General features: G+C 41.5%; 1 protein-coding gene across 3 annotated transcripts in view; it reads right to left on the bottom strand.

Moving 5' to 3' along the window:
- Positions 1-24,002, bottom strand: part of USP22 (ubiquitin specific peptidase 22) — a 100,190-nt gene that overhangs the window by 59,923 nt on the left and 16,265 nt on the right. For all 3 annotated transcript variants that reach the window (XM_061346233.1, XM_061346229.1, XM_061346235.1), the window contains exon 2: positions 2,178-2,310. In XM_061346233.1, the coding sequence (XP_061202217.1) occupies positions 2,178-2,310 (133 nt within the window). The remainder of the gene's footprint in view (positions 1-2,177; positions 2,311-24,002) is intronic.

Genomic DNA, 24,002 nt, shown 5'->3' with positions numbered 1-24,002 from the left:
TAAAGATATTTCATTGCATTAAGGATTCCCAACCCAGTGGAAATATCAACCTCTTGCGGTGATCGACTAACAGAGACTGTGCAATGCAGAGATTAAAAACAGCAGCTCATATAGCTGGATCTTCACCTACCTGTCACCCACATCAAAGAACACACTAAAAGTACAGCATTATTAATAGACACTGAATAGGCAAGCAGATGCGAGAGCACAGGTATTTCTATAAGCTCGGAGTGTGTCTATTGCTCAGGGGAGCAGAGGGAACAAGAGATGTCTTTTAAAACCACACTGGGCTCTGATCCTGAAGCCTCTTGAAACACAGAGTCAGTTAGCTGCAAAACCATCACTTCCAGGGCTCAGACAGCTGTTAGAGCTGAAATCAATGATATTTCTCCGAGCTGTGATTAAGTGTGCCGTTCCTGCTGGTCTCCATGGAGACTGATGTTGGCTCAGCAAAAAGTCACCAAGTGTTTTAAAATAATCCCTGTCCGTTTTGAAATCTCAAAGCACTTCACTTGGTTTTGCCTATCAGATGTTATTTCCCCCCTCCAATGAAAACTGCAGCAGTTAAAAGCAACCCAAAGCACTAGGCAAAGCCACCAAGATATTTTTACAGCTCATTTTGCATTCAGCTGGAAATTAAACACCAAAACATACATTAAAAATATAGAGGAAAGGAATCTCCAAAACTAGAAGTCAAGCAGGCAGTTGTACAATCTTCACATTACGTGGATTTCTGCAGAGTACACTGTATTTAGCTGCAAACGAATCCTTTTGGGGATGATACCAGACTTTATTCTGTGCTTCAGTGGGTATAATTAACTTCTGCCCTTTTTAATCTAAAGGCTATTCCTTTTGGGAAGTACCTTATCTGACATGTTCTTAATTGTCTAGTACCATGGCAAGAACTACAACAGTCTTTAAACAAGAGAGCATCTTCAAAGAACCTCCCTCCTCCATTCAGGGTTGTTTTTTCCTTTAAGGAAACAGAAGATATTTCATTACAATGGACACCTTGCACAAAAATTAACTTCAAGAATTGAAGCTTCCTAAATACATAAACAGCAAGTCACAACATGTGCAATCGTAAAGCTCTTTTAAAAGGTTCTCCATCAATATGGCACATTTAGTGGTAAAAATATTAGTGTTTATATAGTATCCACAGAGAAACAGGCAAATACTGTCTATGGTGTCAATTTTTACATCTTAAACCTGGCCATAAGCTTAGAGTGGAATAAAAGGGGGGTTAATACACCTTTATATACGCTTTACTGGAAATCCTTTGACAGATTTTACCTAGAATAATTTGTATTACTGCATTGGAAAAGGTTCCTAAGTAACTTAAGGATTTCAAAAGCTCCTTGAGATTACATCCTTTAAAAGCCAATCAAACATGGTCATACAGGGCTGGTTTGGGGTTTTTTATTGTTCCAAGAAAGGCTGAGGTTGGCAGAGGCATCTGCAGTTCCCCTTGTCCAAGCCTCCTGCTCAAGCACTTAGAGCAGGTTGCCCAGGACCACATCCAGATAGCCTCTGAATATATGTTTCTGAATTAAACTGTTTCTTTATTACTTCACTTATTAACCCCAGTGGAAACAGGAAGACAGAAATAAACCCGTCAGAACCCTCTTACCCTCCTCTCCCCTCCAAAAAAACCCCAAGATAAGGCATAAAACAAACCCACCCACAAAAAAGGTACAAATTTGTTACTTGATTAGTCTTCTTTGCGACAGGAATGATGGTTTTTACCTCAGCAAGAACAAGAAAGTGAACACGACCTCCTGAAATAAAGTTCTCTGAAATAAACACTTTAGTTCAAGGCACTAAACCCACCAGTTTTCACACTTGGGGAAAAAATAACCCCAATTCTTTTGCACTATATATGACATTCATTCATAAATCCAAAACAGTAATAACTCACGTTTATGCTGTGAACCAAAACTTATCTTCGATGAAGTGAAAGCTTAAGCACCAAGTTGAAAACAATACCCCCAAACTAATGCAAAATACAAACAAAATTGATCTCCCTGTCTACAAGAAAATATATAAACTCATAGAATGGTTTGGGCTGGAAAGGACCTTAAGACCACCCCAGTTCCAACCCCCTGCCGTATTACCTTACTGGCCTGGAAGTGACAGGGATAACAGAGTGAGTTAAAAGCACCAGGATGACAGCTTACCTAAATTGTGTCGCTTTGTCTTTGCGTGCTCGTGAATATGTTTCTTTGTAAAACAGCCAAAGAAGACACAGTAGAGGCAAGAGTGGAGTCTGTTCAGGTGGGCACCACACATATGACAAATGCACGACTTTGCCTGGAATAACAAAACAGAGAGAGAGTATGAGTGACAGAAACAGATCTCCAGGTCCATCTGAACAGAGGGACGTACATCTAACTGCTTGCCTTCCCTTTCGAATGCTGCAAACCAGCAGGGAACCAGGTCCTGCCCCATGTGACAAACCCACCAATTAGATGTATTAACAGAGAAAGTTCTTTCATTTGTCCAATACATTTATCTCCAAGTCTTGATAGGGAACAGGTCTCATCTAAGAGCAGACAACAGGCAACCCATTTACAACTCTCAGCCTGTAGCTTAATGGAACCCTTCAAGCAGGATAAACAGGCACTGTTAAAAATACACAATCCTACCATTCCCTCACTCTACCTTTTCTGTTCCCTACCAACCACGCACTAGTAGAATGACCTGCACAGCCATGTGCACGCCAGGAGAAAGATGTGTGTGAAATGAACCTGCCACTTACTCCCTCCAAGATTAACCTGTGTTAGTTCCTCCATCCAGCCATGCAAACAGCCATTGCAGTGCAAAGCTTTGGGCATTATGGTTGTGTAGCTTAACATTACAGCAGTACAGATGATGATTACCAGGGGAGTAAGGTCTCGATGCCTTTGGTCTTGTTCAGTTCTTCATCCAAATCTACTTACCCCCTGTTTACAGTCTCTACCTTGAAGCAGTGGGCTTCGCTTTGCTGAGCTAGTTCAACTTGCTAGCCTGGAAGCTGAAGATAGACTAAAACTAATCCTTGGTCAGGTTAACAAGCTTGAGGGGATGAGCAGACTTGGATGAATATTAGTACTCAGGAAAAGCAGTTGCCCGGCAAGGAAGAAAAAAGGTGAAGAGGCAGGAGTTTTGGGTGATGGGACCACAGTAAGAACTCTGCACCAAGCTCCTTAAGCCACTCAAAAGCTGCAATATAACTTGAACATTGAAATGGCTGTTGGTATTCAGTATTTCATTTCTCTGCAGGGAGATTCTGCCAGATTCATTCATTAGATATCACCACACCAGTCCATAAACAGTGGTGCAACACCAAATCCACACCAGAGTTACGGAAGTCACTTGTGCCACTCTCAGCTTGGCTTTGAAGCAAGCATGGAAAGCAACATGCTGAGTATTTCCCAGAGCAACCCCAAATGGGGAGGTATGTGCTGAAAGTTATCAGGACTCACTGGAACTGAGTGTATAAGCCTGACATGATGGTTTGCATTCCTACAGTAACAATATATTTTAACAAGTATAACAGGAGAAAGAAAGAAAGAAGCAATTAGAAGGCTAAACAGACTCTGACTCTCAATCACAGTTAAAGCAGTCTAAGCCAACAACACCCAAAACCTTCTGTTAGCATTAAACTTAGGTACTTTAATGAGTCTTCAGAAGTATAAGTCTAGTAAAAGACTTGAGATTTTGAAGGATAAATCTCCTGCCTCACAACACCACTTTGGGCCCAATACCATCTGACTGGAAGATACAGACAGTAGAAGTTCCTCACAGTAAATTAAGAATAACCAAACTTGTTAACAGCTCAGAGCTACAGAGATCCCTTACAGAGCCATCATACAGACTCACCTGAGAACACCATTCCTTTGCTTGTCAAACAGAAGCACCTTTTTCCTTCATATTATGATAACTGGAATGAGTAAAACACTAAGCTATCACCTAACCCAGGCAGTGCAGCTCCTCAAAACTAACCCCTAAAGTTCTTCTATTTACCCAATCTATCACAACTTCAAACCAGAGCTGAATAAATGATGCACGAGCCTGTTCCCTAGTCTGGCATTTTTTCTTTCAGAACACTTATGGCTGTTAAAGGAATCAAAGCAGCTTTGCAATATGCTGCACTGTGTCATTTATTTCCAAGCTTCTACAAATTAAGCCTCAAATCCTGGATCTCACATGCTGCGTGTGTGCGTTCAAAGTTCTCCCCAAGTTCTGCTAGACGAAAATAGACGGGTTGAATCAAACTCCACACACCTACAGAAGGCAATATTTTAAAGTAGGACCAAAAAAACACATATTCCCCACCACCAGCACAATTTCCATCTTTAGAAAAAACACTGCAGAACTGTCAAACTGGTGCCTAACGGTCGCTCTTTGGCTGCAAAAGCTAAATAGGATCAGCCTATCTGTTAAGATTGCTGCTATGACAACTCCTTGAGCAAGCAAGCTATTTTACTGAGCCAGCTAAAAATACACCTTTTAGCATTAGATGTATTGTAAACAGGTAACAAGCATGTAAAAGAAAACCCAATCATTTTAGGCTAAAAGGCAAAAAAGGCATACTTAAAGAGTTTCTATTTCAATGAAGATTAAGAGAAATTGAAGAATGGAGAAAGAAAACTTAGTGGCAAGTTAAAAGAGGAGTTCAATCGCTTCTTTAAAGGGAGCGATTTTGTTCATATCCTCTATTTGCTGAGTAGAGCTCAAGATAGTTTCTCTAAAACTGTAGGAAAACAAGGTTAGAAGACAACAGAGTGAGGGAAGAAATCAATATCCAAACCCATAGTGGCTGTTCTTAACTGGATTAGCTGTCTCCTTTTCATCTGCCTGTGCTTTTAAACAATTTGCTAAGTTAAAACAAAGCTGCCACCCTCCTACCCCCCCCCCCAATAATCAAATCACTTTGTTTCATAATACTCCCACCCCTGCTCCCATCTCTTGAGGCTACAATCCAAGATGAAACAGAATCCTGCAAATGAGTAATCAAAAAATCAGTCTGATGCAGAAAAGCTTTAAAATGCAACTCAAGTTTTGCAAAAAGCAAGTTAGGTCTTGCTTATGGTCTAGATGCTTTAGGAAAGCCAACAGCATTTTGGCTGCAGAATCAACCCATCACTTCTTTTCTCTCATACATCCTTCCTAGACAGAAGAACACCCCTTCCTTAGCCTAAGGTGTAAGTGTGGACTCTTCTTCCTCCATATCCTCTCCCATTATTATCCTACTCCCTGCTTGCTCTTCTCCTTTATTCTTCTGTCCCTCAAGTACGCCACTCTCCATCTTTACCCTTATTATCTCTCCTACACTCAGTTCCTTTTATCTCCATCCAGTCTCTCCTGCTTCCTTTTGCTCTGATACTCTTAACAAACTGCACAGAGGATCCAGTAGAGGCTTCAAGTGTTTTCTTTATGGAATACTATAACAATTTTTATCAATGATAGAAAACTGGAAAGAATGGTCTTGCACAGTATGAACAGTAACTAACATGTCTGTCTGTGCTGCAGGAGTGAGATGCCCAGCCAATACCTAATTAAGGCCTACAAGAAGCCTGGAAAGGGACTTTTGACAAGGGCCTGTAGGGACAGGCCAAGGGGGAACAGCTTTAACCTGCCAGAGGGGAGACTGAGCTGAGCTCTTAGGCAGAAGCTCTGCCCTGTGAGGGTGCTGAGGCGCTGGCACAGGGTGCCCAGAGAAGCTGTGGCTGCCCCATCCCTGGCAGTGTTCAAGGCCAGACTTGACTTGCACTAAGTATTACAAGGTAAACAAATGCATCCTTTAAGTTCCATTCCATTTTCCTGGTGATGCTTCCACATGCTGGTGAAAGAGGCAAGTAGGAGAAAGCAACAAACGAGGGTCCACTTGCCTGGAGCCTAAGGAACATGTGACAGCTCCTGGAATAGACCTCTGCTTTCTTGAACAATTAATCCCTTACAGACATGTGAAGAGACCAGTTCAAGTTTGCAGCATTCCCTAGTTTAAGAGCAGAATAGGGGAAAACAAGCAAACAAAACTCCAAAGAGAAAAGCCAGCTAAGACAAGACGTGCAAATGTCCTCACTGGGCCACAGATCAAGACATTTAAGGGAAATTTAAACATTTCCTCACATATTTAGAATTCCCTAAATGGTCTTAATATGCACATCTGAGGGTACAGTCAGTCCTCTCTGTCCATTTTTGCCTCTGCTATTCCCTTTGGATGTCCACACCACAGCCTGGGCACAGACTTGTTTTTATTCTTCTCCATCCATGCTGCAAACAACTCTTGTCCAAGTGTAACACAGACACAGCAGCTCACACAGAGTGACAAACAGCATGCTTCCCTTCACCTATTGTTCAAAGGAAAATAGGACAGATAATCACAAAAGGTCATATAACTGACCACTGTTTCTTCCCTTGTTGAAGATGGAGACCCTATGGCTATTCCAATAGCAGTGCTGCGTCTGCCTTATGGGAGGAGGAAGCCAATATTAAACCACAGCTGACAAGATTTATTACTCTCAAGCACTCTTTGCACAACAAGAGCAACAAATTTAGGTCAAATCTGCCTTATGACATTTCTATCCCCTCTTAGTCTCCATTAACTTCAAGATTCATTGGTGCCACAGACCCACCATCCATTAGCAGAGTAGTTGGGATACTGCATATATTTAAGTAGTTGAAACTTCAGAGCCCTGTTCTTTGGTATCAAGAAGCAAGCAATGGGAATTGATTCCACGGTTCCCAGTGGTATGGCATATACATCACTCCTCCACACGCTGATAGGATGATTCAGAGGTGCTCTGAGTCAGTGCACATTTCTGACACATCAGCTTTAAAGAAAGTGAAAGATTAACTTTAGTATTTTCCACTTACTTCCTGGAACCAAGTTTTAATTATGAGCTTGTCTCATTACAAGTGTCAGTTATTTGTTAAAGAGAATGTGATCCATAGTGTAAGTTGTGGTTCCAGCTCCACTATTAGTAAAGGTCTTATTAAAGATGAGGAAAACTGTACTAGTTACATGATTTGGTGGTTTGGGAAATGTTCAGAAAGTCACCTTAAGAAGAAAAAAAGCCAAGTACAGGTAACTTCTTAAACTGGGTTATTCTAAATAAATACCTACAGTCTAATAAATACCTCAACAGGCTTACATGAAATGTGGGGATAGACTTTTTGTGGTGCATATAGGGACAGGCCAAGGGGAATGGCTTGAACCTGCCAGAGGGGAGACTGGTCTGAGCTCTTAGGCAGAAGCTCTTCCCTGTGAGGGTGCTGAAGCGCTGGCACAGGGTGCCCAGAGAAGCTGTGGCTGCCCCATCCCTGGCAGTGCTCAAGGCCAGGTTGGACACAGGGGCTTGGAGCAAGCTACTCTAGTGGAAGGTGCCCCTGCCTGTGGCAGCGGTTGGAGCTGGATGAGTTTTAAGGTCCCTTCCAACAATTCTGTGATAAACATTTTAACCAGAAGCAGAAAAAGACAGTTTTCAGCTCTGTTCAACAGCAAACATCAAATCTAAGGTCCTTGCTCTGCACCAGTGTATTTGCTGGCTCCCATATTGCCATCAGGTGCAGCAAAGAAGATGTCCACACAGCTTTCCTCATCTGTGAACAGAATGTTAGGCTCCAGCTGTCTAAGCACAAGTTTGAATACAATGATATCACCATTATAATTAAAGCTGTAGTAGCCTAAGCTGTTAAATAACATCACAGTTCTCAAGCTGAGTGTAAATAAAAATATACCATTCTGAACATCTGAGCAGCCTCCTGTCCTTCCGTAGATTAGATTAACCCCATGAATCCTACTTCTGCCTATAAGAGAAGAAACACTGTGAAAGAGGGAACAATGGAAGTACTGAACATGTTAAAGAAGATGCTAAAAGCAACTTGAGGCAACTTCTTTCCCTTCCAAGCTGATCAAACTATTCCATTATACCTTATTCACGATGCTGAATCCCAGTAAAGGCACAAACTACCTGTCTTTTGATAAGGCAAAGCAACATGCACATTAAGCTCACCTGGGAGAAACTCAGAATCAGAGAAAGAATGATTAAATGTCTTCTGAATTCCAAGTCTGAAGGTGATTCTCCCCTTGCTCCCTTTATTTTTTCAGGGTTCTTTTTCCCCCTCCTATCTTCATGGAGGACACATCAGGAACCACGCAAGAGAAGCAGACTTGCAGGTTTTGAGGCCAATATCAGAACATTTTGAATGATCTGCTGCTTAATTAATACTTTTTGGTCTAAAAGTTTCAAAAGCTCATTAATCCTAATTCTTTTTCAGTTGTGTTTTCTGGTTTCAACAAATTATCTCCATTGCCTCAGCTGGCAATGACAAACCTCTGCCAAGTGTTCTGATGCCAAAGGCTGACAAAGTCTATGGGAGCTTATCCTAATTCATAAAGCAGCCTGAGCTACCTTGTGCAGGAGTGATGGCTTGTCACAGCAGCACCATGGCCAACCCACTTAGGAACTAAAGTACAGTTGACAGACCAGAATCCACATGCAGAGAAACAATAATGGTAGAATTGAGTTGGGAGGAAGGAGGAAAAGGAAATAAAGAGACCACTTATGTTGTTTCCAGTTCCTGAACAGGTCTTCTCAGGTGTAAAATTAACCACAAAAAATGACTGTGGAAGCCTGACAGCACCTTGTCTTGTGCCTTTGGACATAGTAAGCAGTTGGTTTTATTCTCTGCTCAAACGGTGGGAAGATGACAAGACAGGTCTGTGCTTTCAAGAGGTAGCTGAACACCATAAAAATACTCTATACAAACAAGAGTTGTCAGTAACAAAAAAAGAACATGGACCTAAAGACAAGGCAGAAAGAACACTGATCCAAAGGCAAGGTCCAAGAGGAACATGCAGGTAAACCCTTCAAGTTCATGGGGCACAGGATCTACTCCATAACACATGAGAAAAGAAGGCATCAATAAAAGCATCTTCCACACGCATGAGCTGGAAGCAACAACATTCAGAAAGGACCACAAACATCTTCTGAAATAACGCTATCCATTCTGAAGGATGAAACACCTTGATTAAGTTATCCCAAAGGCTTTCACTAAGCAGGTAATATCCCAGCTTCCACTGACATAGGAATCCATAGTCAGAGCATTCACTTCCCTTCTCCGAAGTGCACAAGATGGGAGAATGTAGAGTAGTAAGCAGTGCTAGAGCACAGTGAGTAGTTACACTAATAACTTATGTGCATGGCAGTACTGTCCCAGCCTTAAATTAGCTGTGGCTATATTAATTAATTAAATTCATTCCCTATCCTTGCTTAAGGAAAACATGGATAACTTTTCACTGAGCAGCAGCTGGAAAAAGGTGCAGTATAAAATAAGGAGTCACTGATCTGAACTGAAAGCAGCACGTTTGAAATACCTTTGAGTCCATTAGGAAAAGAAATGGAGAGCACAGAGGTTCCATATAAAAAGCCTTTATATATGCTTCTCTCCAGGTAATATAGTAGGGTTTTATGGCTCCACATGTCCTTCTGAACTGGGGGCATTAATTCAGACAACAGTGTTAAAAGGCCATTTTCCACTGTGTCCAAACATGCTACAGCTGCTCTGAGACCAGCAAAGGGGAGGGAATAATAGAAGCCACTGAAAGTTATCTCAGAAAAGCCAATCTTCTTTCCTCATCCACATATACTGGATTTTAGCACACACAAAGATTGACCTATAGGAACCAGAAAAGCCTTCCAGAAAGGACCAGATCTCTTGAGGACAGATACTTTAGTCCTCATCACTAAACTTGATCTAGTAGTTGCTCACACCACGCGCTGTTCTACACCAGGATCACCCCAACCTAAAGCAACCCTTCCCATTCTTAGGTAAGCTACCTCAAGTAAGTCTTTTCCCCAAGGACTCGGAACAGGAATAATTACTTGTTTTGATGTGGTCCTTCATTCAATAAGATCGAAGCTCCAGTGAAGCTCTGCATTAAATGGAAAGATGAAGAACATCTCTAAACTCATCTTTTTTTGCCCCCTTCCTACTGGAAGGGACTGGTTTACACTGTTCTGCTTCAGCTCATACATTTGCACTTACAGGTATGTTTCTGAGCTAAGACAGGTGACTTCATGCTGAGAAGCACTCATATTCTTTGGTCAAGTGCATGTAGAACCATTGCCAAACTAGGAGCAGCGACACAAATCTGGGGCAACAGGAGCAGTTTGAGCAGGGGTCACATCTGCTTGCTCTAAAACAAGTGACATCCACAGCTGGAGAGCTGCTTTTAGTGCCAGCCTGGGCTCCGTTTAACTTGGAGTGTGTCTGCCCAAAAAGGAGTTACAGCTGAAGCTCCAACATGATGAAGATAAGGGATTAAACCTATGGACAATGCTCAGAAGAGAGACAACACATTCTTCTCAATCAACTCTGACATGAACATGTGTTCTTAAATGAGAATGATGCTGTAGCCAAAGTCTACCCAAGCTCCAAAACCACAGCTTTGGACCAAGGGCTCTTCTCAAGAGAGGACAATGCAAGTCAATGTAAAACCAGAGAACTTTGGTTCACCCCCAAGTACAATTGTTAATTTTGTTAGAGATCTGACTAGTTATCATTTAACCTCTAATAAGGATTGTTTCCTGCTCTCCTTACTCTGAATTTCACATGTATAATAAAATGCATATGATATATATTATATAAGTATATATATTCATATATATTTATGAATACTTCATAAGGTGTGTATATATATATATATACATACACATACATACCCTTAGCAGTGCCTCAGTGGTGAGGCACTGGAATGGGTTGCCCAAGGAAGTGGTGAATGCTCCATCCCTGGCAGCATTCAAAGCCAGGCTGGATGGAGTCCTGGGTGAGATGGTTTAGTGTGAGGTGTCCCTGCCCATGGCAGGGGGTTGGAACTGGGTGATCGTAAGGCCTTTTCCAACCCTAACTATGCTATGATTCTATATATACATAGAAATATAATATATAAATATATGATATATAGAAAGAGATGCACATGAAATCAGATGTCCAAAAAACCCCAACATTTTCCAATTTGTTTCACACAGAATTCCACAGCAGGTACAGGCCAAAATGAAACTCAAAAGGAAAAAAGTTGCACTATTTAAAAAGACAGTCAGCATGAGCTAGAGGAGAAAATAGATGCCCTAAAGATGCAATTTTGGTTTCCCCATGTACAGTCATAGTAGTAAGAAGCTGTATTTCAACAAGAACAAAGCCATTCTCCAGTATTCAAATGACTATGCTGAAATTGCTTATTTGCTTCTCCTTTGGTAGGTGCTCAGCCCCCAACCCCAGCATTTACAAACCTAACTGATTTCTCAAGTACTCTATAAAAAAATGCATTTAAGTGTCTATTGTGTTTTTAAACCATTGCTATAATGAAGCCTGTTCCAATTGAATTGCATGTCCTTCTACAGCATGATCCCTTTACAAGCGGGAAGTGTCTTTGCCTTGTGAAAGCACATCAGCTGCTTCAGGTTCAAATGCATGTCTCTCTCCCTGAGTATGATGCATGGCTGTGTTGTGTGTGTTGATTTTTATCTATTTCCTGCAATGCACCACTGCAGTAAGGAATTTCACAGGAGAACGAGGGGCTTGCCAATACCGCAGTCGTGTATTCCGAGATCTCCTACAAAATCTATTCCTTTACTTCACCATTCCCCCGTTGTCAGCAAATTGTGGAAGTGTTTTTAACTGTCCTATTAGGTAATGTATAGATCTAATCTGGCAGCACGTGACTTGGGAAGCAATTCAAACAGCAAGTTAAACAGACAAACCTGCCTGATGCTGGGCAGACTCTTACTAAACCCTGCCCGTGCTGCAGAGATTGTGTTTTGCCCTGCATAAAACTAAGAGATCAGATCCTTCCTGTGAAAAGAGCTCTTGAGAAGTTTGTCATGGAAATACTCTGGATAGCATCCTTTCAGAAATAAAAGGAACTTCAGGATGCATAGGATCAAAGCCCTAAAGAGCCCTAGAGCCTCACTGAGACAAGCACAGCTATTGCAGCTATCTTTTCTTTAACTACTCTACGATAGCCATAAAAATACATGAACTTAGTCCACAAGAAAATCAAAGCAATTCTGCTGGTAGGAAAGATGGATGGGATGGTGCTATAGCACAGATTCTCTGTAACACAGAATTACAGAGCAGTTAGGGTTGAAAAGGACTTTAAGATCACCTAGCTCCAACACCCTGCCATAGGCAGGGATGCCTCACACTAAACCATGTCAACCAAGGCTCTGTCCAGCCTGGGCTTGCACCCTGCCAGGGATGGAACATTCACCACTTCCTTGGGTAACCTGTTCCAGTGCCTCAACACCCTCACAGTAAAGAGCTTCTTCCTTGTATCTAACACCTGAACTTCCCCTGTTTAAGTTTGAACCCATCACTCCCTGTCCCATCACTACAATCCCTGAAGAGTTCCTCTCTGGCATCCTTGTAGGGCCCCCTTCAGATACTCGAAGCCTGCTATGAGGTCTCCACACAGCTTCTCTTCTCCAGGCTGAACATGACTTATGTATGAGACAAATACCCTCAGCAAAAAAAAGGGGACTAGTAGAAAATGAGCAGCAATAAAGTGACAAAGTGCTTCTATTAGCAACTATTTGCTTTATTATAAAACAACCCACAAACAATGCCACAGTTAAGTAGGGTACATCCATTGTGGAGCCTCACCAAGAAACATAAGTCTGGTAGAAAACACTTCTGGCTTTTATAAGCTCCCTATGAGTTACGCACCATTCTGCCCAAGACTTCAAGAGTTACTATACATGATATTTTATGTTTGCTGCAGCAAAGTCAGCCAACTGGTAATACAGAGATTAACCCCACTGCTTACAGCTTTTCTGACAATTGTGGGTTTCAATGATGGTAATATAGCAAACAAAGTAGGCATACAAGCCAAAATCTCTTCTTGCCATAAGAATAAAACATCCTTTTTGTCTAAAAGGAGCTGAAGACAAGTTCTAGTCCCCTCTACAGTGCCTACAAGAAAAGCCATTACAAAACAATAAACTGAAATTTCCCTTTTGGTTTTACAAGAGCTATAGGGAACATTGGCTGATTCTCCTTCCGTAGACTGATCTGCCCAAAGCACCACAAATAATTCCCAAGAGGCATATTCCCCCCTTAGAAACATGCCAGAAAACGTGCTGACACAGAAAAGACCACTAACCACACATGCTGAGCAGGCTTCATCACAGAGCAAGTGCATCCTCTAGAACTACACTGCAAGTCTTCTGTAGAAAATAAGAGAACATCCACAGGGTCTCAAACAGCGTTCTTCTCACTAGCACAAAGTGTAAAAGAGAACTACAATGGACAAACTAGGAATGTTGCTTGTTTAGTTCCACTTATGATATAGAGTCATGGAATGGTTTAGGTTGGAAAGGACCTTAAAGCTCATCCAGCTCCAACCCCCTGCCACAGGCAGGGACACCTTCCACTGGAGCAGCTTGCTCCAAACCCCTGTGTCCAACCTGGCCTTGAACACTGCCAGGGATGGGGCAGCCACAGCTTCTCTGGGTACCCTGTGCCAGCGCCTCAGCACCCTCACAGGGAAGAGCTTCTTCCTTATATTCAACCTGAATTTCCCCTGCTTAAGCTTGAACCCATTACCTCTTGTTCCATCACTATAATCCCTGATGAAGAGTCCCAAGACATCATCATCATCTGAAGACATATTTATGTTCACCTAGCTGTATGTACAGTTTCCTGTATGTATGTATAGGAATACTCTTAAGCCAACTACCACATCACTGCCACAGAATGAAAGCAAATTCTCAACATGCTTGCACAGAATACACTTTGATATCTTGTAAGCTGAAGCTTAATGTTCCCTCACACCTTAGTACAAAACTAATTAATAATTCATTTTACTGGAGCAAAATAAGAGCTCTTTCATTCACTAGGAAACTTCCATGCAGCTTCACAAACCTGAAACTCTGGAGATAAGACAGAGGTGGTCAGAACTGCATCCTTTAGATTTAAGATACAGTGGATATTCTGAACTCTACAGACATGCAAGTCTGCTTAGAAAAATGGTTATTAAAGCAATATGAACATAAAGTATCTTCTAGAAGAGGAAAGGAGCTGGTATTTCTCACACTACATAAGCATTGACATGACAAAAACTTGTTCCTTTACCCCTTTAAAGAGTCTGCAAACTGCTGCAGTCCCACAGGAGAATCATTAGCGACAATGTTGGTAGAAAGGTGGGTGAGAGTTTTAGTGAAGAGCTTCTGCCTTTTTATATAGGAATGGCAGCCAGTTATTATGGTTTAATACTTCAGGCTGCATTTGGAACATTAACTTGTTTTGCCTGCCCCACAAAGGAATGACCTGGGAGAAGGGTGCACTTAAACTGCCTCTTCAAGAAGAGGGCACATGAAATTCTGCTCCTGCTGCTTAGGAGAGCTTGGGAAAGGGATGCTTTTCAAGTAGAGATATATGGAATCATCCAAATGAAATCAAGCAATAACTAAAATCCCTCCAACCTAACCTCCCCCTCTCCAAAGAAACAAAGAACACAAGAATCCATCATATACCAAAACCACATCACAATACAGTCTCAATTTGGCACTTGACTAGTAAGACTCACTTCTGGAGCTGAGTTCAGACCATCTTGTCCCGATGTCCGTATTCTGATTAACCTTGAGCAGGTCTCCAGGTTGGATGGGCTCTTGAGTAACCTGGTCTAGGTTATTAAAAGGAATGCTATTAGGAAAAAAAGGTTGGGTTTTTTTAAATCCCATTCAAAAGTTTGCCTTTTTTAATACTGGAATTACAAATGCAATTCTTTGTAGCTTTCTGAGGTGTCATCGTCAGTAGTTTTGACTTCAAGAAATCTACTTTGATTCTGATCAGCCACAGTTTAATAAACATGAGGCAACCCTGGAAGTGAATGGAGTTGACATCCAGGCCCCAAATCTGTCCACTGACATTTGTGTAAAGAAGAGAGAAAGTCCAGAGCCAAACTTCAATGCAATTCTTTGAAGAGCTGCACTGAGAACCATCAAATACATTCAGATCTTTGTCTTGAACCCCAACTCAGACTGCTGCCTACAAAGAATAAGAGAACAGGAGAGCATTTATGTGCAGGTCAGATGCCACTCACCTTAGCAGCAAATGGAGAAACTTTTACTTACAGCAGCTTTAAACTACATGAATTCAGTAGAAGAAAAAAGCCTGTCCTTACTACTGGGAGAATAAATATCCAAATAGGGTTAAAGAAATGTATTTTGTTATTTCTTATTATTGTTGTGGGTGTTTTTATTTCATTTCCAAAAGCTGCTGCATCTTGCTAAAAAAACCTCCCCTGGAACCTAACAGCAGAGTGGGACGCAGCCAGAGCTTTGTGTATTTGACTGGTACTGTATGAAAAAGTCTCATACTCATCAGTAAAGCCAAAGAAGAGGCCAGCCATGTTTCCTGTCCATGCTTATGACTCCGCTGAGTGTGGCAACTTCAGTTGTAAACCAGGCCCAGAGTGTCTGGAAGAGAGGAAAAGGCAGGAGGGTGCACAGCCCTGACAGAGAAACAGGTTGAGAAGGGAGGAGAACTGCGCAGAACCCAAACTGCTGCTGTGATCTGCAAGACCAGAGACACGGAACCAGGGAAACCACACTCCATACAGAACACTGCAAGTGATACAGCATCAGCCGTGAATCAAAAGCTCAGCAGTCACTGAGAGCAAAACCCCCTTTCCAATAATGCATCTGCTACAGGTAGCAGCCACAGTAAGTCTCTGTCTTTGTCTACAGCTAAAGATGTATGATCCAACAGTCTCCCAAATCTGTGAGCAATCACAGAAAACACAAAGAATTCCTTTTCCCACTGGCAAATGTTTTAAGAGGAAAACATCTCACATTGCTCACAACTACGAAAACTGAGAACAAAAGGGCTGTAAGAACTAAAACATTCTTAATTTCCACAAATATATGAAGAACGATCTTGCAGCAACAACCCCAGTGCCCCTGTCATAGACTTCTAAATAGTGATGCATTACTACTGTGAAATAGGATTTCTATTCCATGTTTCATAGAATCCCAGACTGGTTTGCATTGCTTTAAGTGACCTTAAAGCTCATCCAGTTCCAACCCCCTGCCACGGGCAGGGACACCTTCCACTAGAGCAGCTTGCCCCAAGCCCCTGTGTCCAACCTGGCCTTGAACACTGCCAGGGATGGGGCAGCCACAGCTTCTCTGGGCACCCTGTGCCAGCGCCTCAGCACCCTCACAGCAAGTAACTTCTGCCTAACATATAATCTAAATCTACCCTCTTTGATCACCTGACATTTACTCCATTCATTATCTGGACCAAACCTGAAGGGCATGTGGCTGAATTTCAGAGAGTTTGAGCATTTGGGACTTTTATCAACTTGAGAGGTAGCTGCAAGACTGCAGCAACTGTGAGAAGCAGCTCATCAGTAGACTCCAGCAAAGTGCTCCATGTTGATGGCATGCCTGATCTCCTACAGCAAGAGATGCAGATTTAACAAGAACATTTTGTGCTGACCAGCCAGACCCTGCTCTCTTCACTTGTCTTCTCTGCTTAGGGGAGGAAGCATTAAAACCTTACCTCAATATTAACATTCCCTTCCACAAGGGCTCATCACTTCAGTTTAGCACTGTTTACATGCCACAAGTATTATGCCCACATCTTTTTGGTAGGCTGCTGGATTACATAATGCGACATACTGAAAACAAAAATTAGCAAATTACAGGGTTTGGTTTCATTTATGGCCATGGTGCTTCGTTCGCCATTTAATACAAAAAGTGTTAATGTAAAGCATGGATATAAAAATGAGGTAAGACAAAAGACATACAGACTGCAGCAGCCAGCTGGGCTCATTGGCCAGGAAAGCTTATTAGGCAAAGCACATGCTTTTAGCTAGAACACACCTCTGCATTCCAAAAAGAAATCCCAGCAGGACAGCAAGCTTTCGCAACACTGGGATAAGAAAAGCAAGCAGAAACCATCCCAAGCCGCTAATGACAGTGAAGACCTGTTTCATAATATCAACATCTTTCTTGCTATTTTTCTTGCTCTTTAAAGGACAAAATAAAACAAAACTAAGGCACCTCCCTTTCACCATGTGTTAAAGGGAAGCTTGTCTCTACAAAAGCTTCCCCCAGCCTCTACTGTTCCAAAATCAGATGTTGGAAGGGCTGCAGAAGAAAGGGTGAAAATACAATTAAGTGCAGATAACGCTACTTTCAGGACTAAACCACCTCCTCCTTCCTTGATAGCAAGCATGAAATCATAGCCAGAGCTGTAAGCATTATACAAGCTGGCTGTGTAAACACTAGTTTCTTTCTGAATTAACTAGGCTTCATAAAATTCTAATGTCTCTATTAAAATATGAAAAATGGATGAGGAAGACAATGCTTCAGCCAAACTGCTACTCAACCCTAGCAAGCTGAAAACCCATCCAACTTTATGCTACTGAACAGCAAATGCTGAGCCTCCTTGTAATTACCTCCAGGAGAAGGTGGAAAAGTACAAAATCAAAACAAATACCTCAAACAAACCAAACCCAACTCAACATTCCTATGGGGTAAAGACTTATCTTACAGAGCAACTGGGCAGTTCTGAGGAGCGTTTCTGGTAGCCAGTTCCAAACACTTGTTAGTGACCTTTTGGAAGGAGCACAGCTTTGACTATATAGAATTGAGTAACTGAAAAGCTGAGGTTAACCCTAAAACTATTCCAGTTCTTGAAATTGTTCAGAGTTCTGCAAACAGGAACTGCCAAGACAGAGCACTTCTGACACGATGCAGTTGTTTCACTCCACAATGCGTCTTTCTGACAGTACTTCAGAACTCAGTGTGCACGTTGTTTCACCTTCTCACAACATAACCTTTAAATACTACAACTCAAGTTACAAAAGAGCAAAGAAAAAGGTTTAAAGGTGCTGAAGAACATCTTAAAGCTATATCCAAAACAAGAAATGCTCACCTTCAGCGGTTTTAACTAATGCCATTACACATCATAAGTGGGAGTATTCAAACACAATACTCTAACCTTTAAGATGCTCTACTAGGTGTTACGTCTGTGCCCTGTAAGCAAGAAAAAGGAACACACTACATAATGTTTTCCACCTCTTTTTTGATGAAGACATGAAGATTCCTATTAAAGATTCAATTCTGTCCACTGCCAGAGTGCTGAAGAACAGTACTTTGATGTAGAAGACAATTTGCCTGTCAAAGTTAATGAATTACTCCAGTTATTCTCTGATTAATCACACAGAAATTAAGAACACAGAGAAAAGGTTCTCTGAAAAACTGCCTCTCTCTTTAGGAAGTTTACAGGCAAGTTCAAGTGGTTTTCATCAGCACTGTGAATCCGTGCCTGGGCATTTCTTCCTCAGTAATGAAATCATTCTTGGAATTAAAAGTGCCAAATTTCCTGATATCCTGTTTCTGATAATCAAGTGATGGCAGTGGTAACTGATGGAGGAAATGGGAGGACAGCACTGCCAACGTGTCTTTAGCCCAAGATGTGCATGAGGACTCCCCCAGTTCACCAATTCCAGGTAAAAATTATCTCCTGAGAAAAATGCACAAGAGATTTACTAAGTGTACTCATGCTCCACAGAAGCCTTTGGACAAGTGTTTTTGGACAGCAAACTCATCACTAGAGTTTTGCTAGAGAGAAGTTAAATGATGACACTAGAGACAGAGAGGAGAATAAAAGATGCACATAGTGGACAGGTCAGAAATGCTGTGCAGAAAGGTGGATATGAGAGCTCTAGTGTGACGACTTCTTAGGTATCACACTGCTGCAAGCCAACTCCTTTAGCACTTGGTACAAGAAATATTAAGTATATATAAATGTTGTTCTGTGCAGTGTCCAACTATTAGAACATTTTAATCCACAAGCATTTAGTGCAGCTCAGTTAGTTTCACCATTCATGGAAAGATTCATCTTCGGTTTCATGTAAGACTACTTCATTAAAACAAAGACAGTAACTTCCAAGTAACATTCCATGCCAAGTAAGCAGGAATAGCTATTTGCATATATCCTAATTCTTAAACCAGCTCAGTTTTTGTTTCAAGAAACAAACAAAAAAGCCAAACATGATTTTCCTCTCTAGATCTTGCAGAACAGGAGTATGACAAATAAGATCAAATCTGCTTCAGCAGTTCATAGAGGAAAGAAAAGGGAATTTGAATCTCAGTTTCCTATAGGGATGGTTTCAGAATGTCCTTGCTGTACTCTTGAGTACATGAGGAAGGCCAGGAAGCCACTGCAAATTTGCAACTCAAAAATAGTATCTGAACACAGGTATAGTTTGCATTACAGGAAAAGATACGTTTTTTATAGAGGCCTTGCTCTATTTATGTCTATTTATATTAAGGCCACAGACACTCAGTGGTTGGCAACACACACTTGGACAGAAGCATCTCAGCTTTTGTAAGACCCGAGAGACATTTAAAGGGAGATAAATGCACAAGGAGAAACTACAATACATCCATCAGTTATTGAATGTTCTGGAACACAAACACCTAACACATCAGTAGCATGTGGCATTTAATAAGAACAGCGCTTGCAGAAGATGCTTGAAAGCAAGAGTTGAGTCTGCTCATGCATTACAAGTGATTGCCAGCAACTACACACATGGCACTGATTCATTTGGACAAGGTAGTCACAGCCACAGTTACTGTCACATTTGCCAAGCACAAAACGATGTCACTTTGATTCCACCTGACATTAGCAAATACTGAGCTCACCCTATGTCCATTAACACTAATAACTTAGCGTTTCATTTACCAAGAGCACCTGCACAGGAGAGCTGCAGGCTGCTTCCAGAAGTAAAGTTACTCAGGTATAATTTAGTTTATCTTATCAGAAGACTAAGGGTGTACGTGCATTTCTGCGGTGAAGACAACACAAAAGAGAACTTTAGCTGTATAAACATAGTAATTGTGTGATTTAAATCATCTCTTTGTAAAGCAAACATCACAGATCTAAGGACTCCCAATTGGAAAGATGACACAACTCAAAATTAGAACATGCATTGGTGGAACAAACTGCTTTTTAACTGCCCTGGCAAACACAGAATCACAGAACGGTTTGTTTTGGAAGGGACCCTAAAAGCTCATTCAGTTCCACCCCCCTGCCACAGGCAGGGACCCCTTCCACTGGAGCAGGTTGCTCCAAGCCCCTGTGTCCAACCTGGCCTTGAGCACTGCCAGGGATGGGGCAGCCACAGCTTCTCTGGGCACCCTGTGCCAGCGCCTCAGCACCCTCACAGGGAAGAGCTTCTGCCTAAGATCTAACCTAACTCTGGACACTTGCTCAGGTCAGCAGAGCTTACTCAGAGCTATGGAGGAAATACCTGTTTGAGTGTGGAAACAGGGCAGGAAAGCAACATCCAAGCACTTTTCCAAGTACAGCTTCAGATTTGAAATAATGCTACAAAACAGATGGGAAAAGAAGGCTCCAGCATTCATGTACTTGGAAAAAGATTCCTGCCATGTCTACAGGAGAAAATACTGACATCTTGATAAGCCTAAAATATGGAGCTTGAACACATGTGGAGTGAGTTACGCCAACATCAGTGTAACTGCTCTGTGTACCAATGTGAAGCTGCCTGCAGGATGAGCTTTTTATTAAAAAACTGAATTGAAAACCAGAGACAAAGCTACATCAGCAGCTCTTTTAAACTGAAGAAAAAACCCAAAAGAAACAGAAAGGATTACTGGAAAATACAGTACAGTCGCTGTAAGGTCTCACAATCCACTGGGCAAAAAGGTTCTTCTGTTACTTGGTGCAGAATGTAAGGTGGTCACCTGAACGTGCAGAATGTAAGGTGGTCACCTGAACCAGAAGGGCTTTTACAGCTCACATAAGATTATTCCTGGACCAACTCAACGCTACTCCCTAAGGTATAGCAATTTAAACATCAGAAGTTCAAACTCGCAGGCCAATATGTAAACAAGAGAGGCAAGAAAATGCCTGTTTCTTTGCCAGGGGGGTGCTAGGTAAAGAGGAAGAAGAGAAAGCAGTCCTGAACAGCTGATATGAACTGCAACTACCTAAAGCTGCTGGGCAAGCAGATAACAGGCTGAAATAACCAGAAGTCCATTTAGAGATAAGAAATCATTCTGCAGTTCCTCAGAGAAGGGATTAATACCACTCAGCATCTGCAAGCGTGACAAGATGGTCAGCTGCAACACCTTAACAGACAGATTTGCTGTGTTTGATAAATATTCAAGCTACAGGCCATCCTCAAAGCCACTGCAGTGCACATACAGTGTAAAAGAGGGCTTTGGAGATTTTACAACCAACCCTCCATTATTTTAGACCCAAATTAACAAGTGGGTCCTTTCGTATTTTACATATTGGTCAGACTTCATCTCTAACAGTCAACATAGTAATGAAGATTCTACAAACATTGACTAAAATATTACCAGAAGAGGGCTGGAAAGGTTGCCCACCTCCCTTGGGGTTTTCTTCCTCATGTGTTTTTGACAGAGATGGAAGAGCAGCACTCTGCAGTAATGACAAACCTTCACCAGTGACCACTGTTTCCATCATTCTTCAATAAGACTCTTGGGAAGGGAGCAGAGGAATGGCATATGCATTTACAAGAACACTACTGTCTCCATTCACCTGTTCTTTGCAGCAGTTTCATCTTTCCATCTTTACAGCAATAGAAGATACTTTTCTCTCCTTGAGCAGCTACATGGCTTCTACTAAGGAAAAAAAGAGTCAGAAACAGCAGCTATTTCAAGGGATAGCAGTTCCTTATTCCAAGCATTTAATGCAGCTCTTTTGCTGATAAACATTCTCTTCAAAAAGGAGGAGGAAATAATTCAGAGTAACCATTAATATCATATATAATTAAAGCAACTGTTAAATTCCTCTTCTAATTGAGCAAGAGGAGATAGTAACGACGACAACCATACAGGGTACCAAAACAGATAAAGTGGAGGGGAGTTACGCACATGGTCTGGTTGTGCTGCTCTGACAAAACTCAGCAGATCTTGAGTCATCTGTAATTGATCATTAAAAGGAGTGAACCTGATCCTTAAGAAGGCAGAGAAGAAACAGATTCTTTACTAAAGTGGATACCACACACCTTGAAGAATCTCATATCGCCATTCTCCACTTCTCCTTCCCAAGGCTAAGCAAATTACCATTAACTAGATCTGTGTGGGGGTTTTATATACATATACACACAAAAAAAAACCCACTAATTAAAGCAAAAAACCCACGGCACTGATATTCGATGCAACAAAATGAAGCACTAAAACCTTAACATTCAAATTGGGACTTCAAAAAGTTTGTATTTGGAAACATTTATATTGGCAAAAACCAATCCCCTACAGCAACTTCACAAGAAAAAGGTAAGTGTTCTTACAGGCTTCTAAATACCAAACCACATCTTATCTTCACACAGTTCTGGTCCCTCATGACATAAGATAAAGTTCAGTAGGAATCTTCCATGAGGTACTGGGATTGAAATGAGAAATAAATGTTAAAACTAACTTTAACTTACAACAGCTATCTGCATTTTTAGTAAACTCTAGATGAAGTCACTCTATGATTAACACTAATACAATAGGCACAGTGACTGTTCAGTGTACCAGTACTTAATGACACATTGTGGACTGGAACAACCCAAATGACATTCTTCTTTCATGGCTAAAATAACAACATGGAGAAGGAGAAAACTTTACCAAAAGCAACTCCCAAACCAGCCTCTACAGACATACTGACTTCTTTTAATCTAGTTACCTACAGATACACATACATCTACATAGAAAGCACCAATTTAATGCAAAACACTGCCTGACAGACACGAGAAAATGGTGCAAAAAAGGCTTAAGAACCAAGCCCACACTTCAAACACAGCCCCTGCTAGCAAAACAAATCACATTAATGCTTTGTTTGCTAATCATACATGTGCTACCATTACAGTTTTACTGCCCTGTGCTTTGTTCAAATATACCCCACTGGATCTGGGCACAAATCTATGCTTCAAAAACATCAGCGGAGTCAGTAGAGAAGCTGTAGACACTTAGTACATTGAGTAGTATTCCTGTAGTTTCTCCTAAGAAATATTAACAGACACCAGATGCCAAAAGTAGTGCTTTTGAAGGGACTTAAGAGTAAACTCATTTGGTTTTCCAGTTTAAGAAGTTGTCATTCCCAGCTGGCTTCCCATCAGCCAATATAACGTTACTTCAAAATTCTCTCCAAAACCAAGGAATGGTGGTAGAATCAAGAACTGTTCCATGCTACTGCAGCACCAAAGTGACAGGTTCTTGGTTTTCACTCTTCTGCTAAGGGGTTTTAAATTTGAATGGCAACACATGCATCATTTATGTGTCACGTTTAACACGCAACTATGCAACTACACAGACTTTAAGCATTGAAAACAGGCAAGAAAAGCAAGCAGGTCCATCCATAAAGAAAGGCTGTGCTCATGCAAACAGGGAGGTGAAGTCTACCCAGTAATTTCTACTGACGTTATAACATCCTTTGGGGAAATGAAACTTGGCCAACAGCGTCTGTGCCAAGGCTTCCTGTTAGCAGACCTTTATAAGAGAACACATTGCTCAGACGGACACAATCAGCAATACCACCAACCTGACAGAATCAAACAATAGTGTTTGACCTTTGAGATACACAGGGATGGTTACACCTGAACAGCACTTGGCTCATTCTACACTGCTCAAGTAGCTGGTCGCTAGTTACGTCCCTGGTGTACCCTCACTGCTTACACCAGGGATTTCCTCAACACTCCATATTATGCAGGGGGGTTGGAACCAGGTGATCCTAAGATCCTTTCCAACCCTAACTATTTCATGATTTTATGACACTCTTCACCCATTATCTCCCCACCCAAAACAAGAAGCTTTACTTCCAACTCCCCTTGTATCAGATGCTGCCTGTGCTTCCATCTCTCACTAGTTTCAGCTTACTTACTTTCCATACTGAAAGGGTTCTTTTGTTGTGCTAGAAGGCAATCATTTAATCAAGTGGATATAAGCAGAAGACTGAACTGCCTGAAC

This window comes from Neopsephotus bourkii, unplaced genomic scaffold, assembly GCF_033783945.1.
Source record: "Neopsephotus bourkii isolate Nb327-2 ecotype Australia unplaced genomic scaffold, CSIRO-AGI_Nbou_v1 NB_39, whole genome shotgun sequence".
NCBI lineage: Eukaryota > Metazoa > Chordata > Aves > Psittaciformes > Psittacidae > Neopsephotus > Neopsephotus bourkii.
This window is presented reverse-complemented; position numbering and strand designations above follow the sequence as displayed.